The 24,706-nt window shown below is 41.1% G+C and overlaps 1 protein-coding gene across 2 annotated transcripts in view; it reads left to right on the forward strand.

The window, feature by feature from the left end:
- Positions 1–24,706, forward strand: part of agpat3 (1-acylglycerol-3-phosphate O-acyltransferase 3) — a 77,935-nt gene that overhangs the window by 46,738 nt on the left and 6,491 nt on the right. For both annotated transcript variants that reach the window (XM_060898837.1, XM_060898836.1), the window contains exons 3-8: positions 2,114–2,331; positions 9,253–9,422; positions 11,441–11,602; positions 17,829–17,982; positions 18,070–18,172; positions 22,714–22,789. In XM_060898837.1, coding sequence (XP_060754820.1) covers positions 2,154–2,331; positions 9,253–9,422; positions 11,441–11,602; positions 17,829–17,982; positions 18,070–18,172; positions 22,714–22,789 — 843 coding nt within the window. In that variant the 5' untranslated portion in view covers positions 2,114–2,153. The remainder of the gene's footprint in view (positions 1–2,113; positions 2,332–9,252; positions 9,423–11,440; positions 11,603–17,828; positions 17,983–18,069; positions 18,173–22,713; positions 22,790–24,706) is intronic.

Consider the following 24,706-nt stretch of genomic DNA (forward strand, 5'->3'; position numbering starts at 1 on the left):
ACGTTTGTCTCTTGTTGATGACGTGTAGGTCGCATGAATGCGACCTGTCCGGTCCGACTGCAGTCGCATGTGAAAATATTGGATATGCATCGGATTTAGGACCACATATCCAAGCGGCCTGGGTCGCATGTGAAAAAATCGGATCTGTGTCGTTCAGATTGTCAATAACAAATCGGATACAGGTCGCATATGGGCAAAAAAATCGGATATGGGTCGTTTCAGGGTGCAGTCTGAACGTAGTCTAAATTGCAGTAGGTGTGAATGTGAGTGTGAACCAGTTGTTCATCTCTGTGATGGGGTTTACCCCGCCTCTCGCCCAGGGTCAGCTGGGATTGGCTCCAGCTGCCTCTGCGACCCTGATGGGTTAAAGGAATGGAAAATGTACCACAAATACATGCATGGGTTGGTAGCTTGTAATATCGAGAGCCTGTAAGAAAAGTCTCAGGCATGTTTGACCATTTATGAGAAAGATGTGAGCGTTTTTGTATCGCTGCTCTAATGCTACCAGTAGGCTGCCATGCAGCCTGTTGGAAGGGCGATTCGTGACGTTACTCGAGTGCAAGGCTGAGCGTCGCCCTTCAGTACTGAAGGAGCAAAGCGTTAAGCGGTAATCAACTTCCGCAAAGAAGGTGGCGGAAAGTGATTCAGAAGGCAGCGAGTACGAATTCATTCCAGATTGTGCTGGCCTAGAACCCTATCAGTTTGAGGAAGGTGATTCTCAAGAAGAATCAGAACAGGAAGCCAGCTCTTCAGATCCTGAAGCTGAGGAGGAACAACGGATGGGCAACACGCAATGGTGTTTGTGCAAACGTTAGGCAAGGCAAGTTTTTCCTTATATAGCACATTTCATACACAGTGGCAGTTCAATGTGCTTGATGGGTGAAGCATGCTAACGAGTGCTTATGCTGCCAGGAACGTGTAAAAACTCGCCTCTTCGACAGATTTGGGTAGGTCAGATTGTATACAGATCTGTTTGTAGGTAGTCTGTCAAGGTTACAGTGTGCAGAATGAGGTTGTCACGGCAGCACTACTTGTACCGGGGATATAAATATGAAAAGTTGCCTCCACCCATTCAGTCATGTAGGAGTACATCAGCTGTTCACTCTTCCCTCGCTGTTCATCAGTATTATCTTTCCCCCTCCACTTTTTTGTTAAAGAAAGGGAATTTAAATTTTTTTTCATATAAACTTTTAATGAAATAATCTCCAGCCAGGGACAGCGATTTTTTTTTTCTCTCTTCTTTTTTTGTAATGTGTGTGTGGAGGGATTAAGTGCAGATGAGCTTCCATGTGCTGCGCCCAAGTGATGTCAGAGCATTGCCGCAAAAGATCGGGGGGGATTTTTCTGAGTGGTTAAAATATTTTCAATGGCGGCATTTATGAAATCATCCATGATGGGGGAATTCTGCATAGAAACTGACTTTTGGAGATGGATATCTTAGTTGTGTGAGCTCCTTCTTTTCAATTATTCGCATAAATCGTTAGTTTATATCATAATCTATGTTCATAACTGTATTTTAACCATGTGCTTTCTTTTCCTTTAAGTGATGTGGATGGATGGATGGATGGATGGATGGATGGATGGATGGATGGATGGATGGATGGATGGATGATTTTGTGTAATAATGTCGCCTACAGTTGCAAAAACAAATACGTAGTAGTCAGCTAGCTTATGTTAGCTCCATGTTCACAAGATTTGCCTGAAAAAAGACTAAAATCAAAAGTTCCCTGTTTTTGTGTTACCTCAGCTGCATTGTAGGTACTGTGTCGATCCCTGAAGTTCCATTGCTTGGACACGTATTGCAGTTGTGCTGGTTATTTTACAGTACATTTTCCGAAACTATTCATGAAATAACGGTATTATTATTCGCAAAAGTCCCTAAGTAGTGACTACATGGGTGATAATAAGGCATGGTTTAGAAATACACTTAGACTTTTTTTTCCAGAGTGACCGGCAAATTCAGTCATGGCCACATACCTCACTATGCAGTGATTCCTCATTTGCATATTAATATATAGTTTTTGAGATACAAATGCCTTTTGTGCATTGCATTTACATGCCTAGTGTTGACTGTCGGTTCTGTTAAAACCGCAGATTATCTGTCTCACTACAGGTGTGCGTGTATGTGTGTGTGAGGCGAGGGCTTGTCCGTCATGGGTGTGTTGGCCTGGCTGAAGAGCCAGTTCATCCTGCAGCTCCTCATCGGTTTTGTGTTTGTGGTCAGCGGCCTCATCATCAACTTCATTCAGCTCTGCACCTGCGTGCTTTGGCCAATCAACAAGCAGCTCTACCGCAGGATCAACACCCGCATGTCCTATTCACTATGGAGCCGTAAGTAGTGTGTGTGTGTGTATGTGTGTATCAGGGCTTTACATTAGCACCCGCCAAATGCGGGTAAAATTGGGCTTTGGCGGGTAATGACTTTAGTCCCACTAGCCACTTCGGCGGGTGGTTTATTCTATGGTATGACAATATATTTTAATTGTAGTTTTCTCTGAAGGCATCTGATATAATAAACACATTGCAATGTAATATTACGCGCCTACAACTCCCATGAGCACCTGCATAAACATTCTGACACAACATGTTAGAATTGTTTAGAACGTTCGTTAACGTCTCAGATAAAATCAATGATACGGTAACCTGCGGTTAATGAACAAAGCAACAAAGTTGCTGACGACTGACAAGCGCACTATGTGGCGGCATATAGCTGGAGTTTCAAACCCTGCTGCTCAGGAAAAAGGGGCAGAGATGCGCAGGGCCGGAGCAGCATTTTAAAATCACTGAGGACCGTGATGCACAAAGCGCGGACCGTAAAATGTTTGACATATTTAAATGAGAGGGGTGAATTACACGTCACACGAGAGACCTATTCCTGAAATTACTTTTAATGGTGTTTGAACTGAATATCATCAGTTTTGAAAAAAATCATGTATGTGGCAAGAGTAAGAATAATTTAAGCTTGTTTAATGGTTTGATCTGGCCCAAGCAATAAGGACAAAAGATACCCTAACCATGTAGCCTATGTAACTAAGATACATTAACAATCTGGCATCCGTTACACCTACACAAAAAAATTCTGGGAAAAAATCAGTATACACCACCATGTTTTAGGCAAAGTTATCCAAGGCAAACATAAGTTGAAACTTTCCACTCTATTGCTTTGGCTTATCGAATGATTTATTTTTAAAATCACAAACAAGGCAGGCTACAACTGCGCTGCTTCGAAAATGTAAATTTAACAGCTTCATGAAAGTGATGGTTACCATGAAAAATCCATGTCTGCTGCACTGCGTTCCTCCCCTGAGTTGCGCACTCATTCGTTTTTGTGTTCTTGGTCTCAGAGCCGTGTACACGAAACAGACACAGAAGACAGAATCAACGTTTAACATAATTAACAATGCACTTTTTACAGAGACGTTTTAATGTTATTCATTATTTTTTTATCCAGTTGAATATTTAGCGTACAAATGTATTTTCAGCTCTTAAAAATGACCGAGGTCCGGACCGCGGGGGCCTCAGAGCTGGCTGCGGCCATGGAGATGAACAAGACGCTAATAGGAAGATAAGACAGTTCAATGACAAATGGAAGTTCGGGTGAGATTGGCTAGTTCATAGCAAAACTGAAAATACCATGTACTGCGAAGACTGTAGAAAGTCTGGCAAAGACAGGCACCAGTAATTTTAAACTCGAAACTATAAAGGACCACGAAAAGTCAAATGCACACATCGGTACTATAACATCAAAACCGGCAAAGACGGCTGGTTCACTACAGGACAGCATTGCTTTCAAGTCCCTGGCTGTCATGAAGTCAGCTGAGCTGGAGAGGATGGAGCTGCTGTTTAGAAACGTTCACGCGATTGGAAAGAAGTTGATCCACCCCAGCTATCAACTTACGGCATGCTGGAAGCCTCAGGTCACAAAGACCATTTTTCATGGACCATTCAGACTCATCTGATGATGAATGTAATGAGGACATTTAATGTCTCTCTCTACACATGTTCACACACACGCACAGAGAGTATTAATAGATAATACATAATAATACTTGATAATACACATAATACTTGCATATCAAAACATCAAATGTTTTTCAATGATAAATGTTTTGAATTGGACTTTGAATATTAGAATCAGTTCAGTTGTACTGAATGTTATTTTTCATATTATACGATATTTCATATTGTAAGGGGCTTGAATTTGAGTTCAATAAACAGAATACTCTGTTTATATTTTTGTCTGAATTGGTTGCATGTTTTCATACAGGGATCTACCTTAACAGCACTGAATACTTGCGTGCTACTGTAGAGATACATTATACGCTGCCATTCATAATTAAATCTAGATCTTCTGAACTTTAACGTATCACGGTGAAGAAAAAACTGCGATTTCCTGCCAACAAAACTGTGGCTAGTGAAAAGGCTGAATGGCTAAAGACTTGGGAAAACCACTAGCCACAGTGGCCGCTGAGCAAAAAAGTTAATGTAAAGCCCTGGTGTGTGTGTGTGTGTGTGTGTGTGTGTGTGCGCGCGTGTGTGCACGCAGACAGACACAAGCATGCATGTTTTTATATACTACTGGGGATCAGATGTCTCCACAAGGATAGTAAAATCTGACAATTTCGACCTTGTGGGGACATTTGGATGGTCACCATAAGGCAATTGCTGTTGTGGGTGGTGTTTTTTTTTTTAAACAACAAAAGAATAAAAATAAAAGAGCCAAAACGTTTCCTTTTCATTACGGAGATTAAGGTTAGGTTGAGGTGCAGGCACAGCATTAATTAACTGCAGTAATAATTATGTCAGTGGAAGGTCCTCACAGGGATAGTGAAACAAACATGTCTGTGTATGTTCTGTCTGTCTGTCTGTCTGTCTTTACCATAGGGGTGTATCTGTATGTATTTTGTTCTCCAGATATCCGTATCTATATCTATATTCAGATTTAAATCCAAAGTGGGTGTGACCTAAACTTAAAGGGATCTTTCTCTCTTCCTTCCTTATTTCCCTCCTTCCTTCTACTAAACTTAGGATAATTAACGATAGTCTCAGGAATCACTGATAGATTCTAACTATCACGATGGCTATCAAGTGGGATGATTTTAAATGTCTGTGGGAAAATGTGGTGTCTGCATCTTCTAGAGCAATAAAAATATATTGTGCTGTGTCTCCTAATGTTTTCTTTACTCTTCTCTTATTTTGTGTCCTCTATGAACCTTAATAACGTGCTGTCTGACTTCAGAGCAGACCATCTTTCTCTGATGTACTTTTATCTTTCTGTGTCTATGCTGCTAAACAAAGGCCTTTTCATGTAGGAAATCCGTTAATGTATGACGTAAAAACAACATGGAAACGATAACAAATTTTCATTCCCACTCAGCCTTCCATAACAAAAAAAAGTTACGGATATCCTTTTTTTTCCCAGCTGAGTGTATTTAACGGAGCGACCACCATATGAAACCGGATATGACGTCTAATTCATGAGGCGGCAAGTCCATTGCTGTGAAAAACCCAAGCTGAGACATGAGCTAGTTAGCAACGTGGCACAAGTCGAGCTGCATCACGTCTCTGTTGAGAGAGTTGTTTTCCTGTTTCTGAACATTTGGTTTTTTCAAGCAAAGGCTATTTATACCGTTTTTGCTTATACAGTGGGACCGCCGTATCTGCAGACTCACTCAAGCATACAAGCATAAGTCCTCGAAGTACACACCGTGCTTGTAGACAGCATTATCCACGAATACCTGCTTTCAATGTAGACACTTATTACTTGCCTCATTTAAACCCCTGCTTCTGTTAGTTTGTCTTGCATTTGTCTTTATTTCTTTATTTTCTATGCTGATGTGCATTGTGTTCCTCACTTGTATTGTCATGTTTTCAGACCTGGTGTTTTTTTGTTGCTTTGACTATCCTGTGTAAATAAAAGTCTTCCGCACTTTCAGCCGTCTCCGTGCCTCAAGCACGATAAAAATATTAAGTCAGACGAGCGAGAGCACATTCACATCACTTTTATTACAGTATATTGTTATAACTGTTTTATTTTATGAGTTACCATTATTGTTATATTGTGTGTAATTTATAAATGAAACTTTATCATAGGTACAGTGGTGCTTGAAAGTTTGTGAACCCTTTAGAATTTCCTATATTTCTGCATAAATATGACCTAAAACGTCATCAGATTTTCACACAAGTCCTAAAAGTAGATAAAGAGAACCCAGTCAAACAAATGAGACAAAAATATTATACTTGGTCATTTATTTATTGAGGAAAATGATCCAATATTACATATCTGTGAGTGGCGAAAGTATGTGAACCTTTGCTTTCAGTATCTGGTGTGACCCCCTTGTGCAGCAATAACTGCAACTAAACGTTTGCGGTAACTGTTGATCAGTCCTGCACACCGACTTGGAGGAATTTTAGCTCGTTCCTCCGTACAGAACAGCTTCAACTCTGGGATGTTGGTGGGTTTCCTCACATGAACTGCTCGCTTCAGGTCCTTCCACAACATTTCCACTGGATTAAGGTCAGGACTTTGACTTGGCCATTCCAAAACATTCACTTTATTCTTCTTTTAAAGATTTTTTCTGGGCTTTTTTCACCTTTATTAGATAGGACAATGTAGAGACAGGGAGGGCTTGGGAAATGACCTCAGGTCAGAATCGAACCCAGGTCCCCAGATTTATGGTATGGCGCCTTATCCACCTGAGCCACGACACCCCCAAACTTTATTCTCCTTTAACCATCCTTTGGTAGAACGACTTGTGTGCTTAGGGTCGTTGTCTTGCTGCCTGACCCACCTTCTCTTGAGATTTAGTTCATAGACAGATGTCCTCACATTTTCCTTTAGAATTCGCTGGTATGGGGGCGTCGTGGCTCAGGTGGTTAAGGCGCTATACCATGAATGCGGGCGACCCGGGTTCGATTCCGGCCCGAGGTCATTTCCCGATCCCTTCCCGTCTCTCTCTCCCGCTCATTTCCTGTCTCTACACTGTCCTATCCAATAAAGGTGCAAAAAGCCCAAAAAAATATCTTTAAAAAAAAAAAAAAGAATTCGCTGGTATAATTCAGAATTCATTGTTCCATCAATGATGGCAAGCCGTCCTGGCCCAGATGCAGCAAAACAGGCCCAAACCATGATACTACCACCAGCATGTTTCACAGATGAGATAAGGTTCTTATGCAGGAATGTAGTGTTTTTTCCTTTCTCCAATAATAACGCTTCTCATTTCAACCAAAAAGTTCTATTTTGGTCTCATCCGTCCACAAAACATTTTTCCAATAGCCTTCTGGCTTGTCCACGTGATCTTTGGCAAACTGCAGACAAGCAGCAATGTTCTTTTTGGAGAGCAGTGGCTTTCTCCTTGCAACCCTTCCATGCACACCATTGCTGTTCAATGTTCTCCTGATGGTGGACTCATGAACATTAACATTAGCCAATGTGAGAGAGGCCTTCAGTTGCTTAGAAGTTACCCTGGGGTCCTTTGTGACCTCACCAGCTATTACACGCCTTGCTCTTGGAGTGATCTTTGTTGGTCGACCACTCCTGGGGAGGACAACAATGGTCTTGAATTTCCTCTATTTGTACACAATCTGTCTGACTGTGGATTGGTGGAGTCCAAACTCTTTAGAGATGTTTTTGTAACCTTTTCCAGCCTGATGAGCATCAACAACACTTTTTCTGAGGTCCTCAGAAATCTCCTTTGTTCATGCCATGATACACTTCCACAAACATGTGTTGTGAAGATCAGACTTTGATAGATCCCTGTTCTTTAAATAAAACAGGGTGCCCACTCACACCTGATTGTCATCCTATTGATTGAAAACACCTGACTCTAATTTCACCTTCAAATTAACTGCTAATCCTAGAGGTTCACATACTTTTCCCACTCACAGATATGTAATATTGGATCATTTTCCTCAATGAATAAATGACCAAGTATAATCTTTTTGTCTCATTTGTTTAACTGGGTTCTCTTTATCTACTTTTAGGGCTTGTGTGAAAATCTGATGATGTTTTAGGTCATATTTATGCAGAAATATAGAAAATTCTAAAGGGTTCACAAACTTTCAAACACCACTGTATACATGTACATGAAGAACAAGCTTTATATGTTTTGCTCCTATCTGCAGTTTCAGCTATTGGCGTTGGCTCTTAGAACATATCCCCTGCAGATACGGAGCTCCCACTGTATCTGCTGATGTTTGCTTGTTGTTTTGAGTTTGCCACCAGTTGCTTTACACCGAGGCAGTATGAGTAATGCCATCGCAATATCACTACTTCATTTACCTCACTGCCAGCAACATCACAACCATCACAACACGTAAGCCTGACGGTTCCAATCCTCACTGGATCCGTAACAAAAGATTTCTGTAAATGTTACTAGGTCACCAGGGGGACGATTAACGCGTCAACTTTTGCTGATTTGCTCCCGTTCCCACAGGACACCATTATTGCATAATAATGGAAAATTTACGGTTTTCACTGAGTGGGAATGAGGGAAGATAAAGCTGTGTGTGTCTTTACTCTCAAAACATGAACACGGGTTTAAATTAAGAAAATGAAACAGCATGATGTTTATTAAGGTGACTTCACTATACAAGAATTCAGCACAGAGCACATTCACGTGTAGTTAAAATAAATTTTTAGAGGACATTTAAATTTCACAGTGAGCTTGGTTTAAAGCTAATAACTCATTATGTTTATTTATAGTACTGATGTTTTTAATGAGTAATTTAAGTAATAATAATTTAATGAGTAATTTATTTATATATATATATATATATATATATATATATATATATATATATATATATATATATACACACACACACACACACTGTGGATAAGAGGGAAACACAATTTCAATTCTCTGTATGTCCTACACATATGGCATTATTGATAATAAAGTTAACTTGATAATAATAATGTGCCTTCTATTTGTGTCTGTATTTATATCTGTATAATCCTATGTCAGTGGTATTTGGCTACACTAATACATAGTTCATATAGAAAGTCTGATAGTAATACAAGAGTGGGGTGTGTGTGCATGCATACTAAACCCACTGACATTGAAAATTTAATTTATGAATGTACATCATCAAGCTTATGTCTTTTAAAAAGGTGTGTGTGATAATGGGGAAATAGTAAAACTGATGCGTATGGCGTCTACAGCACTGGAGTCTATAACCATGACTGAACATTAATGGATTTTTCTCTCTCTCTCTCTCTCTCTCTCACACACACACACACACACACAGAGTTGGTGATGCTTTTAGAGTGGTGGTCAGGAACAGAATGCACGCTCTATACTGACCAGGCTACAGTGGATCAGTTTGGAAAAGAGCACGTCATCATCATCCTCAACCACAACTATGAAATCGATTTCCTCTGTGGCTGGACTATGTGTGAGAGATACGGCGTGCTGGGGGTGAGTCCGTAAAGAATGTGCCTCTCGTATACAAGAATGCTAATGCTGACATCTAATTTAAAATTAGATAAAGTACCTCATTAGTTCTCTTTCACTGATACCTCCCGTATTGACTTAATATACAGTACCAGTCAAAAGTTTGCACACCCCTACTGTACGGATTCACAGGTTTTTCTATATTTTGACTATTTTCTACATTGTAGAACAATACTGAAGACATCAAAACTCTGAAATAACATCTAGAACATATATTTAGAATTTTGTGGGTTAAAAAACCCAAAATGCTTCATATTTTAGAGTCTTCAAAATAGCCAGTGTTTACCTTGATGATGCTTTGCACACTATTGGCATTATCTTAACCAGCTTCATGAGGTCGTCACCTGGAATGCTTTTCAATTAACAGTTGTGCCTCGTCAAAAGTTAATTAGTGCAATTTCTTGCCACCTTAATGCATTTGTGATCAAATGGTAAATAATAATACAGTAAATAGCCCTATTCCACAACTGTAGTAATCGATATTATGCCAAGAACCGTTCAACTAAGTAAAGAGAAACGACAGCCATCATTACTTTCAGACATCTCATCTCATCATCTCTAGCCGCTTTATCCTGTTCTACAGGGTCGCAGGCAAGCTGGAGCCTATCCCAGCTGACTACGGGCGAAAGGCGGGGTACACCCTGGACAAGTCGCCAGGTCATTACAGGGCTGACACATAGACACAGACAACCATTCACACTCACATTCACACCTACGGTCAATTTAGAGTCACCAGTTAACCTAACCTGCATGTCTTTGGACTGTGGGGGAAACCGGAGCACCCGGAGGAAACCCACGCGGACACGGGGAGAACATGCAAACTTCATACAGAAAGGCCCTCGCCGGCCACGGGGTTCAAACCCAGAACCTTTTTGCTGTGAGGCGACAGCGCTAACCACTACATCACCATGCCACCACTTTCAGACATGAAATGACTTTTAATTAAAATAAAGAACAAACGTTGAGTTAGGTGTGTCCAAACTTTTGACTGGTACCGTGTATTAATATAGTGTTTAATACAGGTCGAGTGTTCTTAACTTAATGGAATTTCAGGGAATTTTGTTTGTAGAATGTTTAAATTAATCAAAATATAATATTGTCCATGCAGTATTTTTTCTTTATTGGGTTATTTCACTATGTTTGAGCAGAAAAAACTTACATTTTGTACTGGAAACGTCTGAATCTATATAATGTGGCAAAGTTTGTTTGTTTGTTTGTTTGTTTGTTTGTTTGTTTGTTTGTTTTAAGCTAATGTTGCCATTTTTTGATGTATTTTCACCAAATTTGGCAAGTAGGTCGGGGGATGACCCGGAATTTTGCAGATATAAGCAAAATTCATGTGCAGGCCCCAGGGAGGTCCCTGGGGGCCTTTCATGTAACATTTATCAACACAAACTCTCAACAGATCTTCACTAAACTTGGCATGTAGGTACAGGAGATGGCCACAATTTGGCTAAACTCAGAAATTCCATATTTGGGCCCCAGGGGGTCGTTGGTGGGCCCCTGGGTGGTGGATGTTTGAATTTTTGTTTGTCTTGGGTTAACATCACCATTTCTCGGCAGATCTTCACCAAATTTGACATGGAAGTCTGGGAACAACCCAGAATTTTGCAAAACCCAGGCAACGCCAGGTAACCTGCTAATTAGTAAATAAAGCTCACAAAGTGACGTGGCTGGTTTTTGTCTGAGCGCAAAAGTGGCCTGTTTTTCTATTCATTATAGGTAATGGAAATTCAGTTTTGTTTTGTTTTTTTTGTCTGAAAATCAGACAAAAATTTGACTTTCGTCTTAGAGCGAGATCCCTGTCATACAACACTAGTGTTTCCGCTTTTTCATGACAGACGTTATGACCATTCATTATTATGAAAACTCTACATGGATATTTTGGAGAGCTTCTTAAACAAACAAACAAACAAACAAAAAATGGACGAAACAAACCAGACAAAAAAAACCAATCTACTTTTTCTTCGCGTTTGTCCCAGAGTTCCAAGGTGCTGGCAAAACGCGAGCTGTTGAAAGTTCCTCTGGTTGGCTGGACCTGGTACTTCCTGGAGATCGTGTTCTGCAAGAGAAAGTGGGAGGAGGACAGAGAGACGGTATTCAAGGGGCTCAACCAACTCAAGGATTATCCTGAGTATATGTGGGTGAGTGTGTTCAAGAAATTAGACTGTAATCCTCAAGCAATAGGCTGAACTCCAACACGTGGTGGTGGTGGGAATTATATTTAAAGAGAAACAGTCACACTTGCTTATTCTTTTAATAGCAGAAAATGCGACAGATTTAGTCAGTCAATCTCGTCAGTACTATCCTAACAGGATACTTTTTCCAGACATATATCTGTCTGTTGAGTAATGCAGAAGGATGTGTGGGTGGAAATTGTGACTGAGCTGCATGATATAAGTGAGCTATAGATATGCGTGTATATAGCCTAGAGTTATTTTTTACAGGTTATTTTATTGCCTCGAGTTATTTCTACAGGTCCTTGTAGGTAAAAGACTGCATACTCTTTCCAGACTTGGAATCGCTCAGTCCGTAAAAACACTTGACTGATTCGAACGGGAATAAAAATCTCCGAGCTGATGATTTACATTTTCAAACCTCCCCATGTGAAAACCAGTCCTGTCTGAATTATCTGCTTGTATCTCTGTTATGATCAGTATGTGATGTAGACTGACTTCCTGCACATCCTTTAACAACACAAAGTAGCACGTTGACTATCAGGCTATCTGATTATTTTTGGTAATCTTGCAGAACTCTTGTTTCCTGTAGCTCTAATGCTGCCTACATGTGCTAGTTGGACTAATCGGTCCAGCCTGCCTGCAGTCCAGACCGGTGTCCCGTTGAAAACGTTTGCCGTATTATGAAACGCAGAATACGACAAAGGAGACCCTGAACTGCTGAAATTGTATATCAGGCCAGAATAGAACCTTTCCATTTCAAAACTACAGTAACTGGTCTCCTCAGTTCCCAAACATTTACAGTGTTGTTAAAAGTAGAGGTGATGCAACACAGTGGTAAACATGCCCCGTCCCTAGTGTTTTGAAACGTGCTCCTGGCATCAAATTCAAAATGAGCATCTATTTTAAAAAATAAATAAATAAAATAAAATTCCTCAGTTCCAACATTTGATATGTTGTCTTTGTACTATTTTCAATTAAATATCGGGTTTCCATGATTTTCAAATCATCACATTCTGGTTTTAGTTACAGTTGATACAGCATCCCAATTTTTTTTTTTTGCAAACTGAGTCGTATTTCCGAAGTTCCCACTCGAAATTACGAGATGAAGGGGCGTTCATGTCTAACATCCAAGTCGGCAACTTGTTTTTACCATAATTCCAATAGCACCGCATAAATTCATCCCCAAACCTGAAGCATAACTAAAGGAATTGTTGGAGAGGAATGAAGTGATGAGACATAGTTTCTGAAATAGTGTCCAGGCATTTTGTATTTCCTGGAGCTTAGTTTCATCTTTGTATTCTATTGCCAAAGTCATCCAATAATTTAGCAATCACTACACGTGATATAACAGTGCTGATGTTACTTTACGTACGAGAGAAAGTTGAAGGTTGTGGCAATGTTAGTTGCTTTCAGGTTTCGACTGATGTACACCCCGATCACATCTGTGTGCTGATATCCCGCCTCACTAAAGAGAGGTGTTCAACTGGAAATATGTAGCCTAATGAATGTAGTGATATTTCCCATGTTTGGTTTGTTTACGGAGTGGGTAATCGCTCATCAGACTAATGAACAAATTAATGTTTGAAATGTTTGTTTTTCAGATGTAACAGCATGTTTGGTTGATGCACACAGGCCTGTGGACCCTTTTATAGACATGATTAGCTGAGAGATATTTTTGGTTTTAGCACATGGTCACTTGCTTCAGGCCTTCAAAATAAAAAGATCCATCACGCAAACTATAGAGTGCAAAACTGAGACAGGCCATATAGTGTCTTGCAAAAGTATTCATCCCCCTTGGTGTTTGTCCTGTTTTGTCGCATTACAAGCTGGAATTAAAATGGATTTTTGGAGGGTTAGCACCATTTGATTGACACAACATGCCTACCACTTTAAAGGTGAAAGTTGTTGTTTGATTGTGACACAAACAATAATTAAGATGAAAAAAACAGAAATCTGGAGTGTGCATAGGTATTCACCCCCCAAAGTCAATACTTTACTTTATAGAGCCACCTTTTGCTGCAATTACAGCTGCAAGTCTCTTAGACTGGGTACCAAAATTCAAAAAAGTGCTTATTTAAGGAGTTAAAGGCATTTGAGAGACAAAGTCGGCAAACAGTCTTATTTTGTCAATTTGGGTGTGCCGAATTCAAATCTGCAATATGCCGAGCTCTATCTGACCTCTGTTGACCTCTAGAGGTCATTGAACTTTGGGCCTGTAAACGTCTCAGCTGAACCCAGTTTCTCAGCTTTCTAAGGAATGAAATGTACTAAAATGATTAATGAAGTTAGTAAATGGCCTTGTTTGTTAAATGTTTGGGTGCTGAATTCATTTTTCATTTGTAAAACGACATATGACCTCTGATAACCTCAAGGTCATTAAACGTGGCCTATAGGCCTATGCATTTAACGGCATTTTTAAACTGACTTTACTCCCCCAAAAAGAATATGAACAGACAAAAAACAAATAGAAAGGAACAAATACAACAGTAAATGCCAGTCCATGTACATGTGACTTACTTTTCACAATGAGAATGCCTAGGCGATCACCTTACATAACATTGCATTACATTTAGCGGTTATTGTTTATACAAAGCTACTGAATAAAGGACAGATTCAGCAGCATACAAAATGTGGGGGCATACAGGGTATACAGGTTAATCAGGGTTAGTATATATGAGAGTTTTTTTCTTTGTTGTTTGTTTTTTGTAAAGGCTTTACCCCGTTTAAAACAAAACAAAAAACAACAAAGAAAAAAACTCTCATATATACTAACCCTGATTAACCTGTATACCCTGTATGCCCCCACATTTTGTATGCTGCTGAATCTGTCCTTTTTTCAGTAGCTTTGTATAAACAATAACCGCTAAATGTAATGCAATGTTATGTAAGGTGATCGCCTAGGCATTCTCATTGTGAAAAGTAAGTCACATGTACATGGACTGGCATTTACTGTTGTATTTGTTCCTTTCTATTTGTTTTTTGTCTGTTCATATTCTTTTTGGGGGAGTAAAGTCAGTTTAAAAATCCCGTTAAATGCATAGGCCTACAGGCCAAGTTTAATGACCTTGAGATTATCAGAGGTCATATGTCGTTTTACAAATGAAAAATGAATTCAGCACCCAAACATTTAACAAACAAGGCCATTTGCTAACTTCATTAATCATTTTAGTACATTTCATTCCTTAGAAAGCTGAGAAACTGGGTTCAGCTGAGACGTTTACAGGCCCAAAGTTCAGTGACCTCTAGAGGTCAACAGAGGTCAGATAGAGCTTGGCATATTGCAGATTTGAATTCGGCACACCCAAATTGACAAAATAAGACTGTTTGCCAACTTTGTCTCAAAAATGCCTTTGGGTGTCACAATTCTGGATTTTGGTACCAGTCTATCTTGGAGTATGTGTCTATTAGCTTAGCACATCTAGCCACTGGGATTTTTGCCCATTCCTCAAGGCAACACTGCTCCAACTCCTTCAAGTTAGATGGGTTGCATTGGTGTGCAGCAATCTTCAAGTTATACCACAGATTCTCAATTGGATTGAGGTCTGGGTTTTGACTAGGCCATTCCAAGACATTCAAATGTTTCCCTTTAAACCACTCCAGTATAGCTTTAGCAGTATGTTTTTTACGGTCATTGTACCGCTGGAATGTAAACCTTCGTCCCAGCCTCAAACCTCTGGCCGACTCAAACAGGTTTTCCTCCAGAATTGCCCTGTATTTAGTGCCATCCATCTTTCCTTCAGTCCTGACCAGCTTTCCTGTCCCTGCAGATGAAAAACATCCCCACAGAATGATGCTGCCACCACCATGCTTCATTGTAGAAATGGTGTTCTCAGGGTGTTGGGTTTGCGCCACACATGGCATTTCCCGTGATGGCCAAAAAGTTCAGTGTTAGTCTTGTTTGACCAGAGAATCTTCTTCCATGTGTTTGGGGAGTCTGCCACATGCTGTTGGGCAAACTCCAAATGTGTTTTCTTAAACAATGGCTTTTTTCTGGCCACTCTTCCATAAAGCCCCGCTCTGTGAAGTGTACGGCTTAAAGTGGTCCTATGGACAGATACTCCCATCTCCGCTGTGGATCTTTGCAGCTCCTTCAGTGTTATCTTTGGTGTCTTTGTTGCGTCTCTGATTAATGCCCTCCTTGCCCGGTCTGTGAGTTTTGGTGGGCGGCCTTCTCTTGTCAGGTTTGTAGTGGTGCCATGTTCTTTCCATTTTGCTATAATGGATTTAATGGTGCTCTGTGAGATATTCAAAGTTTGGGATATTTTTTATAACCCAACCCTGATCTATACTTCTTCACAACTTTGTCTCTGACCTGTTTGGAGGCTCCTTGGTTTTCATGTTGCTTGCTTAGTAGTGTTGCAGAGTCAGGGTCCTTCCAGAACAGGTTGATTTTATATAGACATCTTGTGACAGATCATGTGACACTTTGCACACAAGTGGATCTTAATCAACTAATTATGTGACTTATGAAGTGAATTGGTTGCACCAGCTCTTATTTAGGGGTTTCATATGAAAGGGAGTGAATACCTATGCACGTTCTAGAGTTCTGTTTTTTTTCATCTTAATTATTGTTTATTTTTTATTGTGACACAATTTGCACAAGGTCCCATGGCATGGTGGTTTGTTGATGCTTTAAACGGGCTCGTGGAGGCTTCCGGATGTTATATCCGCAGGCTTTCTCGAAATGAACCCTCGGCACGTAAATATAGCCTCTTGGGAGAAAGCCCCATTTCAGCGCTTTTCCCAGTGCGTCATTTTGCTAATGAGAAGCAGGAGGCGGGGAAGGGTAGAGGGTGGGGGCGGGCCATGGGTGGAGGGGGAGGGGCTTGACCAAGCTGCGCACACACATACTCGCTGCTATCAGCGCCTGTAGCCACGCTGCTAAGACAAAACCCCGTTCTCCCTCGGACTCCTTTCGTAAACTCAACGTGACACAGAGAACAGAGAGTGAGAGTGTTCGGAGTGGTAGTTTACGAACGTATAATACCCTAGGCTTGAACACGCACTCCATAACCAAAGAGGATAGAAGCAGCAACTACAGCACCATAGCGCTTATCCAACAGAAAACATGCATTGCGGAGCAATAGTCAAACATAAGCTCATAAGTTACAGTCAATTTCCAGACTAAACTCAGTTTAACAGAGCATGCTGCATGCTCTTTAGTTTTGTAGCGCAGATTACCTGGCTAACTGCAGGAAGCGGTTAGCTGCACAGCTAATGTAGCCATTGCTAGGCTAACGCACCAATTTTAAAACACGGCAAAACGACCAGTTATACACTTACTTGTTCGGTGTTTGTTGCTGATGCGGCAGGGATACTTGGTACGGACCCAGGCTTCAGTGACAGTTGATGTGCAAAACCTGCCCTGTACTGTCCCAAGTTGTGGAAACATTCCTCAGGAAAATGCTTCCGACAAACATACACCGTCTTAGGTAGACTCGACGGCGTATTATTGAAGTAAATAAAATTAAGCCACTGCGTCTTCAGGGGCTCTCCCGTCGGCAGTAAAAACAGACTCTTTTCTGTGTTGTCACATCCATGTACAGCACAATTTCCATGTTTCGCTCGCTTAGGTGATGCCATGTTGTTGTGTCCTCTATGGTCTCCTCACTACAACTGGGCGGGGCAATCCATACAGTAAGTGGGAATCCAGAGGGGGGGCGTGGGGATCATCTCCCTTGCTGACGTAGTAAAGGGAAGAGCTTATCAACGCGCCGTTTTGACGCGCCATTCTCAAATGTTGGGCATAGTTTGGTTTACACATTATGAAATTTCTAGCCACTGGGGTGACTTAAGAAGGTCAGAGGAACTCATTTTAACGTTAAAAAACCTCAGAAAGTGAAAATTTCATGCCATGGGACCTTTAAAGTGGTAGGCATGCTGTGTCAATCAAATGGTGCTAACCCCCCATAAATTCATTTTCATTCCAGCTTGTAATGCAACAAAACAGGACAAACACCAAGGGGGATGAATACTTTGCAAGACACTACATGTTATTGTACATCCCCTGTAACCTATATTAGACTCCTGTAGTTGATGTGATACTATAGCTATGGACATAACGCTAATGGAAATCTCCACTTGGAACAGCTAAGGGGAGGGATTACCAAGTTATTTGATTATTACTGCTTTTAAGGCCTGCCCAGTGATTTATATCTTTGTCTGTTGTGTGTGATGTGCATTCCTCCAGTTCCTGCTGTACTGTGAGGGAACACGGTTTACAGAGAAAAAGCACCAGATCAGCATGCAGGTGGCTGAAAGTAAAGGTCTCCCCAAACTCAAATACCACCTACTGCCACGCACCAAGGGCTTCACCACCACACTGCAATGCCTGAAGGGAACAGGTCTGTGACAGTGCTCTGTCTCCTACAGGTATAATGTTAATGCTGTGGTGACCTTTAGCTACAAATGTTGTCACGTTTGTTTTTCAGTCAAAGCGATATACGACGTCACACTGAATTTTAAAGATAAGGAGAACCCCACGCTGCTAGGCATCATCAGTGGCAAGAAATACAGAGCCGACATGAGAGTCCGGTGAGTGCGAAGTTTAGAAATGGTGGTTCCCAACCCTGATCCTGTACATTTTAAAGTTTTGTCTGCTAAAACACCAGCATCAGAAGAGGTAATTGGCTGATCAGTTGGATGAGATGTTGTTAATGTTACTATGGACCCTGTGTGTGCTCTGTGTATATAATGACAAGATATTTTCTGTCCACTGATGGTATGCACTCACTGGCTACTTCATTAGGAGCACCCATCCACCTGCTGTTTTATGCCGTTCTCTAATCAGCCAATCCCTTGACAGCAGCATAATGCATAAAATCATGCAGATACAAATCAAGAGCTTCAGTTAATGTTCACGTCAAACAACAGAATGGGAAAAATTGTGATCTCAAAGTGTGACTTTCACTGTGGCATGGGTGTTGGTTTGAGCCAGATGGACTGATTTCAGAAACTGCTGATCTCCTGGGGTTTTCACACATAACAATCTCTAGAGTTTACACAGAATGGTACAAAAAACACTGAGTGAGCGACAGTTCTGTGGGTGGAAACATCTTGTTGAGAAGAGAGGGTCAGAGGAAAATGGCTAGATTGGTTTGAGCTGCCAGGAAGGATATAGTAACTCATAGCAACTCTTTACAATCGTGGTGAGCAGAAAAGCATCTCAGCATGCAACAGCAGAAGACCACACTGGGTTCCACTCCTGCCAGCCAAGAACAGGAATCTTAGAATCAAGAACAAGTTCCTATTAAAGTGGCCAGTGAGTGTAAGTGCTTAGCCATGACTCATTGTTGCCCAGAAGTAGTTCAGCCAAGTTCAACTGTGCACGAATGACCAAAATGACGATGATTATTTTGCATATTATTGAAACCATATGATCACAATTATTTGGGAATGTAATACTTTCCCAAATAATCTTTTAAGATTTTAGCATTTTAAAGTAAACAAGGTCATATTCTTCTAAATATCTGCATCTTCTTCACAGTAATTGATGTTTTAATCATTTAAATGCTAAATTTGAACACACAGACCATAAATAAATATGCAACCAAAAAGACTAATGCCGCTTTTCCACTACAAACGCGGCTGAGTCGGGCTGAGCCGTGCCGTGCTGAGTCGGGCTGAGCGGGGCTGTTGGAGTTGCATTTCGACTACAACCGCGCTGAACCGTGCTGGCTGGAAGTGGGTGGACACATTGGGTGGAGTTAGCGAAAGTGGGTGGACGTCAGGTGATGTCGTTAAGCAGCGCAAACAGTGACATCAGTGAGCTTTTAAGCGGTAGTCTCACGACCCGAATAGTAAACAATAAACATGGAGGACATGGAGCCGTTAGTGTTGCTGGTCTTGGTGCTGTGGCTTGTTGTCACCGACAACGCGGACAGATACTGGCAAGAGTGTATAGATGAGGCGAGGCGCATAAGGCTTCAGAAATTCTCGTAATTCATAATTCTTCTCCTTCCGGGTTTGCGGTGTTTACAGATCCCAGCGTGCTCGCGGGGCGTGTGTGGGCATGTGAGGACACTCCTCCTCACCAATCAGTGCACAGGGGAGTGTCTGCTCACGCCCCCAGCCTCACTCAGCTCGGTTTGGCTCACTTCAGCCCTACTCCAAAACGGTGCGAGTTTTAGGGGCTAAGCAGGGCTGAAGCGAGCTGAGTCGTGCTGGTTTTTGGTAGTCGAAACGCGAGCCGTGTCGGGCTGAAGCGAGCTGAAGTGAGCTGAAAAAGGGTAGTGGAAAAGGGCCATAAGTGATGTTTTTCCAATTTTCAGCTCTATAGTTTCAGTGAGTCTGTCTGTACCCACCGTAACTTCAACAACCTGCTGTTGTAGCTCATCCGCCTGACATTCCAGGATGTTGTGTGTTCTGAGATGCTTTTCTGCTTAGCATGGTTGTAAAGAGTGATTATTGTCAGCTCAAACCAGTCGGGCCATTTTACTCTGACTTTTCTGTCAACAAGGCTTTAAGTGCCACTCACTGGATGTTTTGTTTTTCTCACAATTTTGTGTAAACTCGAGAGACTGTTGTGTGTGAAAATCCTTGGAGATCATCCATTTCTGAAATACTCAAACCAGCCCGTCTAGCACTAACAACCATGCTACTGTCAAAGTCACAGAGATCACATTTTACCCATTCTCTTTGCTTTGAGAATTAATTGAAGCTCTTGACCTGAATCTGTATGATTTTATGAATTGCGCTGCTGCCACATGATTGGCTGTTTGGATAACTGCATGTTAAAGTGGCTGGTGAGCGCAGTTAAAGTAGTTTAAGGAGCATCGGTTGTTGAATGTAACATAAACGGACTATTAGCATCATGCATTCATGCATCTTTTGACAAAAGCACTTATACCCACAGTATGCAAACTCGAAGCAAACAGCTAACACTTTCCATTTAACAACCAATGGAGTGATTTTAACCCAAACAATTGGCACCTGTGCACAAAGATAAAAATATCTCCTGACTGTGAACTATTATTGGTATTCATGAATAGGATATGTGCCACTGGCAAAGGAACAAGTCATTTCAGGGGATCATGTTTGTATGACCACCTGTCTATTTTTTTCAAGCAGTTGAATTTTGGAATTATTCTATCCCCATTCACTGGATATAAGCAGTCGCGCGCTCTGATTGGCTACTATGCTACTAGACTATCAGCTCGTATAGAGGATGTGCAGTCACATGACCCGTCCGTGTTTACTCCGCCATATTGGACGGCTTCAGGATTGTTTACCTTGCGCGAGCGTAATGGATCCAGGGAGTAATCCCCAAGAAAATTCGGAAAATACCCCATCTACATCGCGCGATAACTTGTCTAAGTTTGTTCAGCATCTTGAAGGTGACGTGAGGCAGTGTTACGTGGAAAAGTGTTCCAGGTTGGGGATTGCAGATCCGTACAACTTGCCGCAATCCTTGTTCAGGGAAATTCGGAGCTGCGGTGCCAGCGATTTGCCCGATCTGGCCTACCACGACATTTACAATTTTCTCGTTAATCGTGAATCATGTTACACTGGCAAAGCCCTCAAAGCTTACAAGAGCCTGAAAGCTTATAAATATTTTGTTGCGGGATGGGTATCCCAACTATACCTCTGGAAGGTTCCGAAGAAGAATGTCTACTTGATAACCTCGCGGGTAAGTGGCATTAAGACGTTTATCATAAAGAGACTATGCAGGACGTTTTATCGTAAGAATGTTTGAAATCTAAACTCAGTTCCAGATAATGACAGGGTTGTAAATATGTATGTTTTTGTCTGAAAAAAAATATCACAAATCACTGCTATCTTTATCTGTGCAGAATTATTATTCAATATCAGATATAAATGTATTAGAAGATTACACCTACCTGATATGAAGTGTTCACTACAAATTCGGCTGGTAGAACTGGGGTACCAGTTTTCTCTTCGCGCAGCGGACACCCATTTTGCGCGTCTCTCCTCGTCTGCGGGGAATCTATAAAATGACAGGCCGTCCTTTTGGTCCTGTCTATTGGTACAACCAAATGCTGAACAAGATATAACCATTCTCGAAAGATCTGCTCCCACACACTTGATAATTAGAACAGGTTCGTCTAAGTTCTATGTGCGGCCATGTCGTCCAAGATGGCAGATAAACAAATATCACGTGACCTCGTGACGTCACGTGCACGCTCTCTATACCATGAGTAGAAAAACAAAATGGCGGCACGTGTTGCTGAACCAAATGAGGACGAAATAACACTACTCGAAAACAAACACCCCCCCCCCCCCCCCCCCCCCCAAAAAAAAGCAACAAAATATGGAATGAAAGTATTTTTATTTTTTAATAATTATTCTAGCATTTTTCACAAATTGCTATTGTAATTTTGCTGGTTTGTTTACATTCATCTTTGAGCATTAAAATTTGTTGATTTTATTTATTTATTTTTTTAGACTGGTTCAGTAGCTCAAAGAAGTTTGAAAATTACATAACTGAAATGTCTAAGGAAGAATTAAATGTATCTAAAGTGATTCTATACCTCGGCACGACAGCAAGACGATACGTTCTACAAAAAAACAACACTAAATTCAATTCATGCAGCCATCGATAGGTTTTTAAGAAGTCCGCCTGAGCGGAAATGATTTTGTTGGACGTTTTGTATCAAGTTTTTATTTATCGAATTTTCAAAGAATGAAAATGCTCCGTTTCTCAAAATCCAGTGAATGTGGATAGAATAAAACAGTTATTCCACTCAATCTCGTCGTACACGGCTTATATCAGCTCACGTACAACTCGATTTCGTGGAATAACCGTTAAACGTTTGTGGAGTTCCACAATCATGTACGCAGGAACTTTTCCATAGTTAATGTATATTTAATTTACAGAGAAACGATGATCGAGCCAAAAATACACAGTAATTTGAACCTTAAAAAAATCAAGACTTCTTCTGTAACAGCTGTTCTATCAAAGTTTAACTTTTACAGAAGACGTATTTAGCAATGTCTCAATAATGAATTCGACCCTCCTGCACCTGTGAAGTGCTTCATTTCCTTGCGTGTAGTAACACTTCCCTCTAGTGGTGTGGTCTGTAACTCTGACTGGTGTTTTGTGTTCTGCCTAACAGGCGTTTCCCAGTCGAGGAGATCCCTGATGATGAGAAGGAATGTGCTGCCTGGCTTCACAAGCTCTATCAGGAGAAGGTCAGATTCTCTCTAATGCCTAACTGAGTTTCTGGGACCATCACATTTCTCACTGGTAGTATTTACGTCAATTCGGAAAGGATTTAACAGACTTCAATCCAGCTGTTGAAAACTGCCGGAGCATTTAGTGTCACACTGACACTGAGAAGCATGTGAATCCACGTGAACAAGTGTAACGTACTGTATTTTACAGCACATTAGCTTCACTTTCAGTCATCTGACTTGTGTTTAAACAACATCAGTGTCAGCAAAATGCTCTCTGAATATCTGTATTTGTGTCAGCACCAGTTATGTTTTGAAACATTAGTCAGAAGCACATCCAACCCCTGTCCGAATTATCCAAAAATCACCCAACACGCATCATGATGCAATAGATACAGCATGCATATGAAGATTCTGATTGTAACAGTAATCCAGTTCAATCAGGACTTTTTCTTAAATTAAGCCTTGTTCAATGATTTGAAATTTCATTTGGGTTGACATCATTTGGTTTACAATATTCTGATATTTATTCATATTATTTTAAACAGCCAGAAGTTGCTTTTGGTTTGGTTATGTTGCTGATTTGGCTTGCCTTCAACTTCCTTTAAGTTTGGGGTGGATGACACACACAAAAAAAACAGGAAGCTAATGATTGAAGAAATGCACAGTAACAGCTTGTTTTCTGACAAAACTGGAGGATTTATACAGCCTCCCTACCTTGTGCTTCGCACATTCTTGCTTTTTTCACAATCTACGAATCCCATTAAACATCCTGTATTACTGTTCTGGTTAAGCTTCAAGAAATGGGTTCAAGTTTAATACTTTTATAATCTGAACAAATCTAAGACAGAAATTGGTGCAAGAAAGATGTTTATCTCATCTCATTATCTCTAGCCGCTTTATCCTGTTCTACAGGGTCGCAGGCAAGCTGGAGCCTATCCCAGCTGACTACGGGCGAAAGGCGGGGTACACCCTTGACAAGTCGCCAGGTCATCACAGGGCTGACACATAGACACAGACAACCATTTACACTCACATTCACACCTACAGTCAATTTAGAGTCACCAGTTAACCTAACCTGCATGCCTTTGGACTGTGGGGGAAACCGGAGCACCCGGAGGAAACCCACGCAGACACGGGGAGAACATGCAAACTCCGCACAGAAAGGCCCTCGCCAGCCCCGGGGCTCGAACCCGGACCTTCTTGCTGTGAGGCGACAGCGCTAACCACTACACCACCGTGCCACCCCTAATGACTATTTTTATTGGAACAAAATCTGGCTCTAACTGGGAATGGCCAGTCTGGAGCACTGTAATTAGACACTTGTAACACACAACACATGTTTGTATTACAAGTGATATGAAAACAGTCCAGTATCAACTAGGTTTACAGTATCTGCTTCACCAAACAAGTGCACTTACCATTAATAAAGCGCTCATTTAGGGTCCCAGTAGAATCTGAGAGCCGATAATGAAGTCTTAGATATGTGATGGAGCACTTCTTTACTTTTTCTTTATTTAATTGCCAGCGTTACAGCAAAAGGCGCAAAAGTATCCAGAGGTGGATCTTTTGAAGCCACTGGTAGATTCCCGGTTTCCACTGACCTGGCTGTCAGAGAGAGATCTTAAAAATATTATCCTGGTATGTGATGTTGATGACTATGGAAATGCATCCATACGATATGACTCGTCATCAGAAAACACTCCTGCGGTGGGTTTCCCAAAAGCCTCTTAACACTAAGAGCATCTTAACTCGGAGAGAGTGTGTTCATTGTACTGCTCGCTCTACCATTTAATGATGATCTTTGTGCTATGATGCTTTTTGGGAAACTCAGCACTGTTCAGTAAGGTCTTTTTTAAAAAGATATTTAATAACGGGGCGGCACGGTGGTGTAGTGGTTAGCGCTGTCGCCTCACAGCAAGAAGGTCCTGGGTT

This window comes from Neoarius graeffei, chromosome 18, assembly GCF_027579695.1.
Source record: "Neoarius graeffei isolate fNeoGra1 chromosome 18, fNeoGra1.pri, whole genome shotgun sequence".
Lineage (NCBI taxonomy): Eukaryota > Metazoa > Chordata > Actinopteri > Siluriformes > Ariidae > Neoarius > Neoarius graeffei.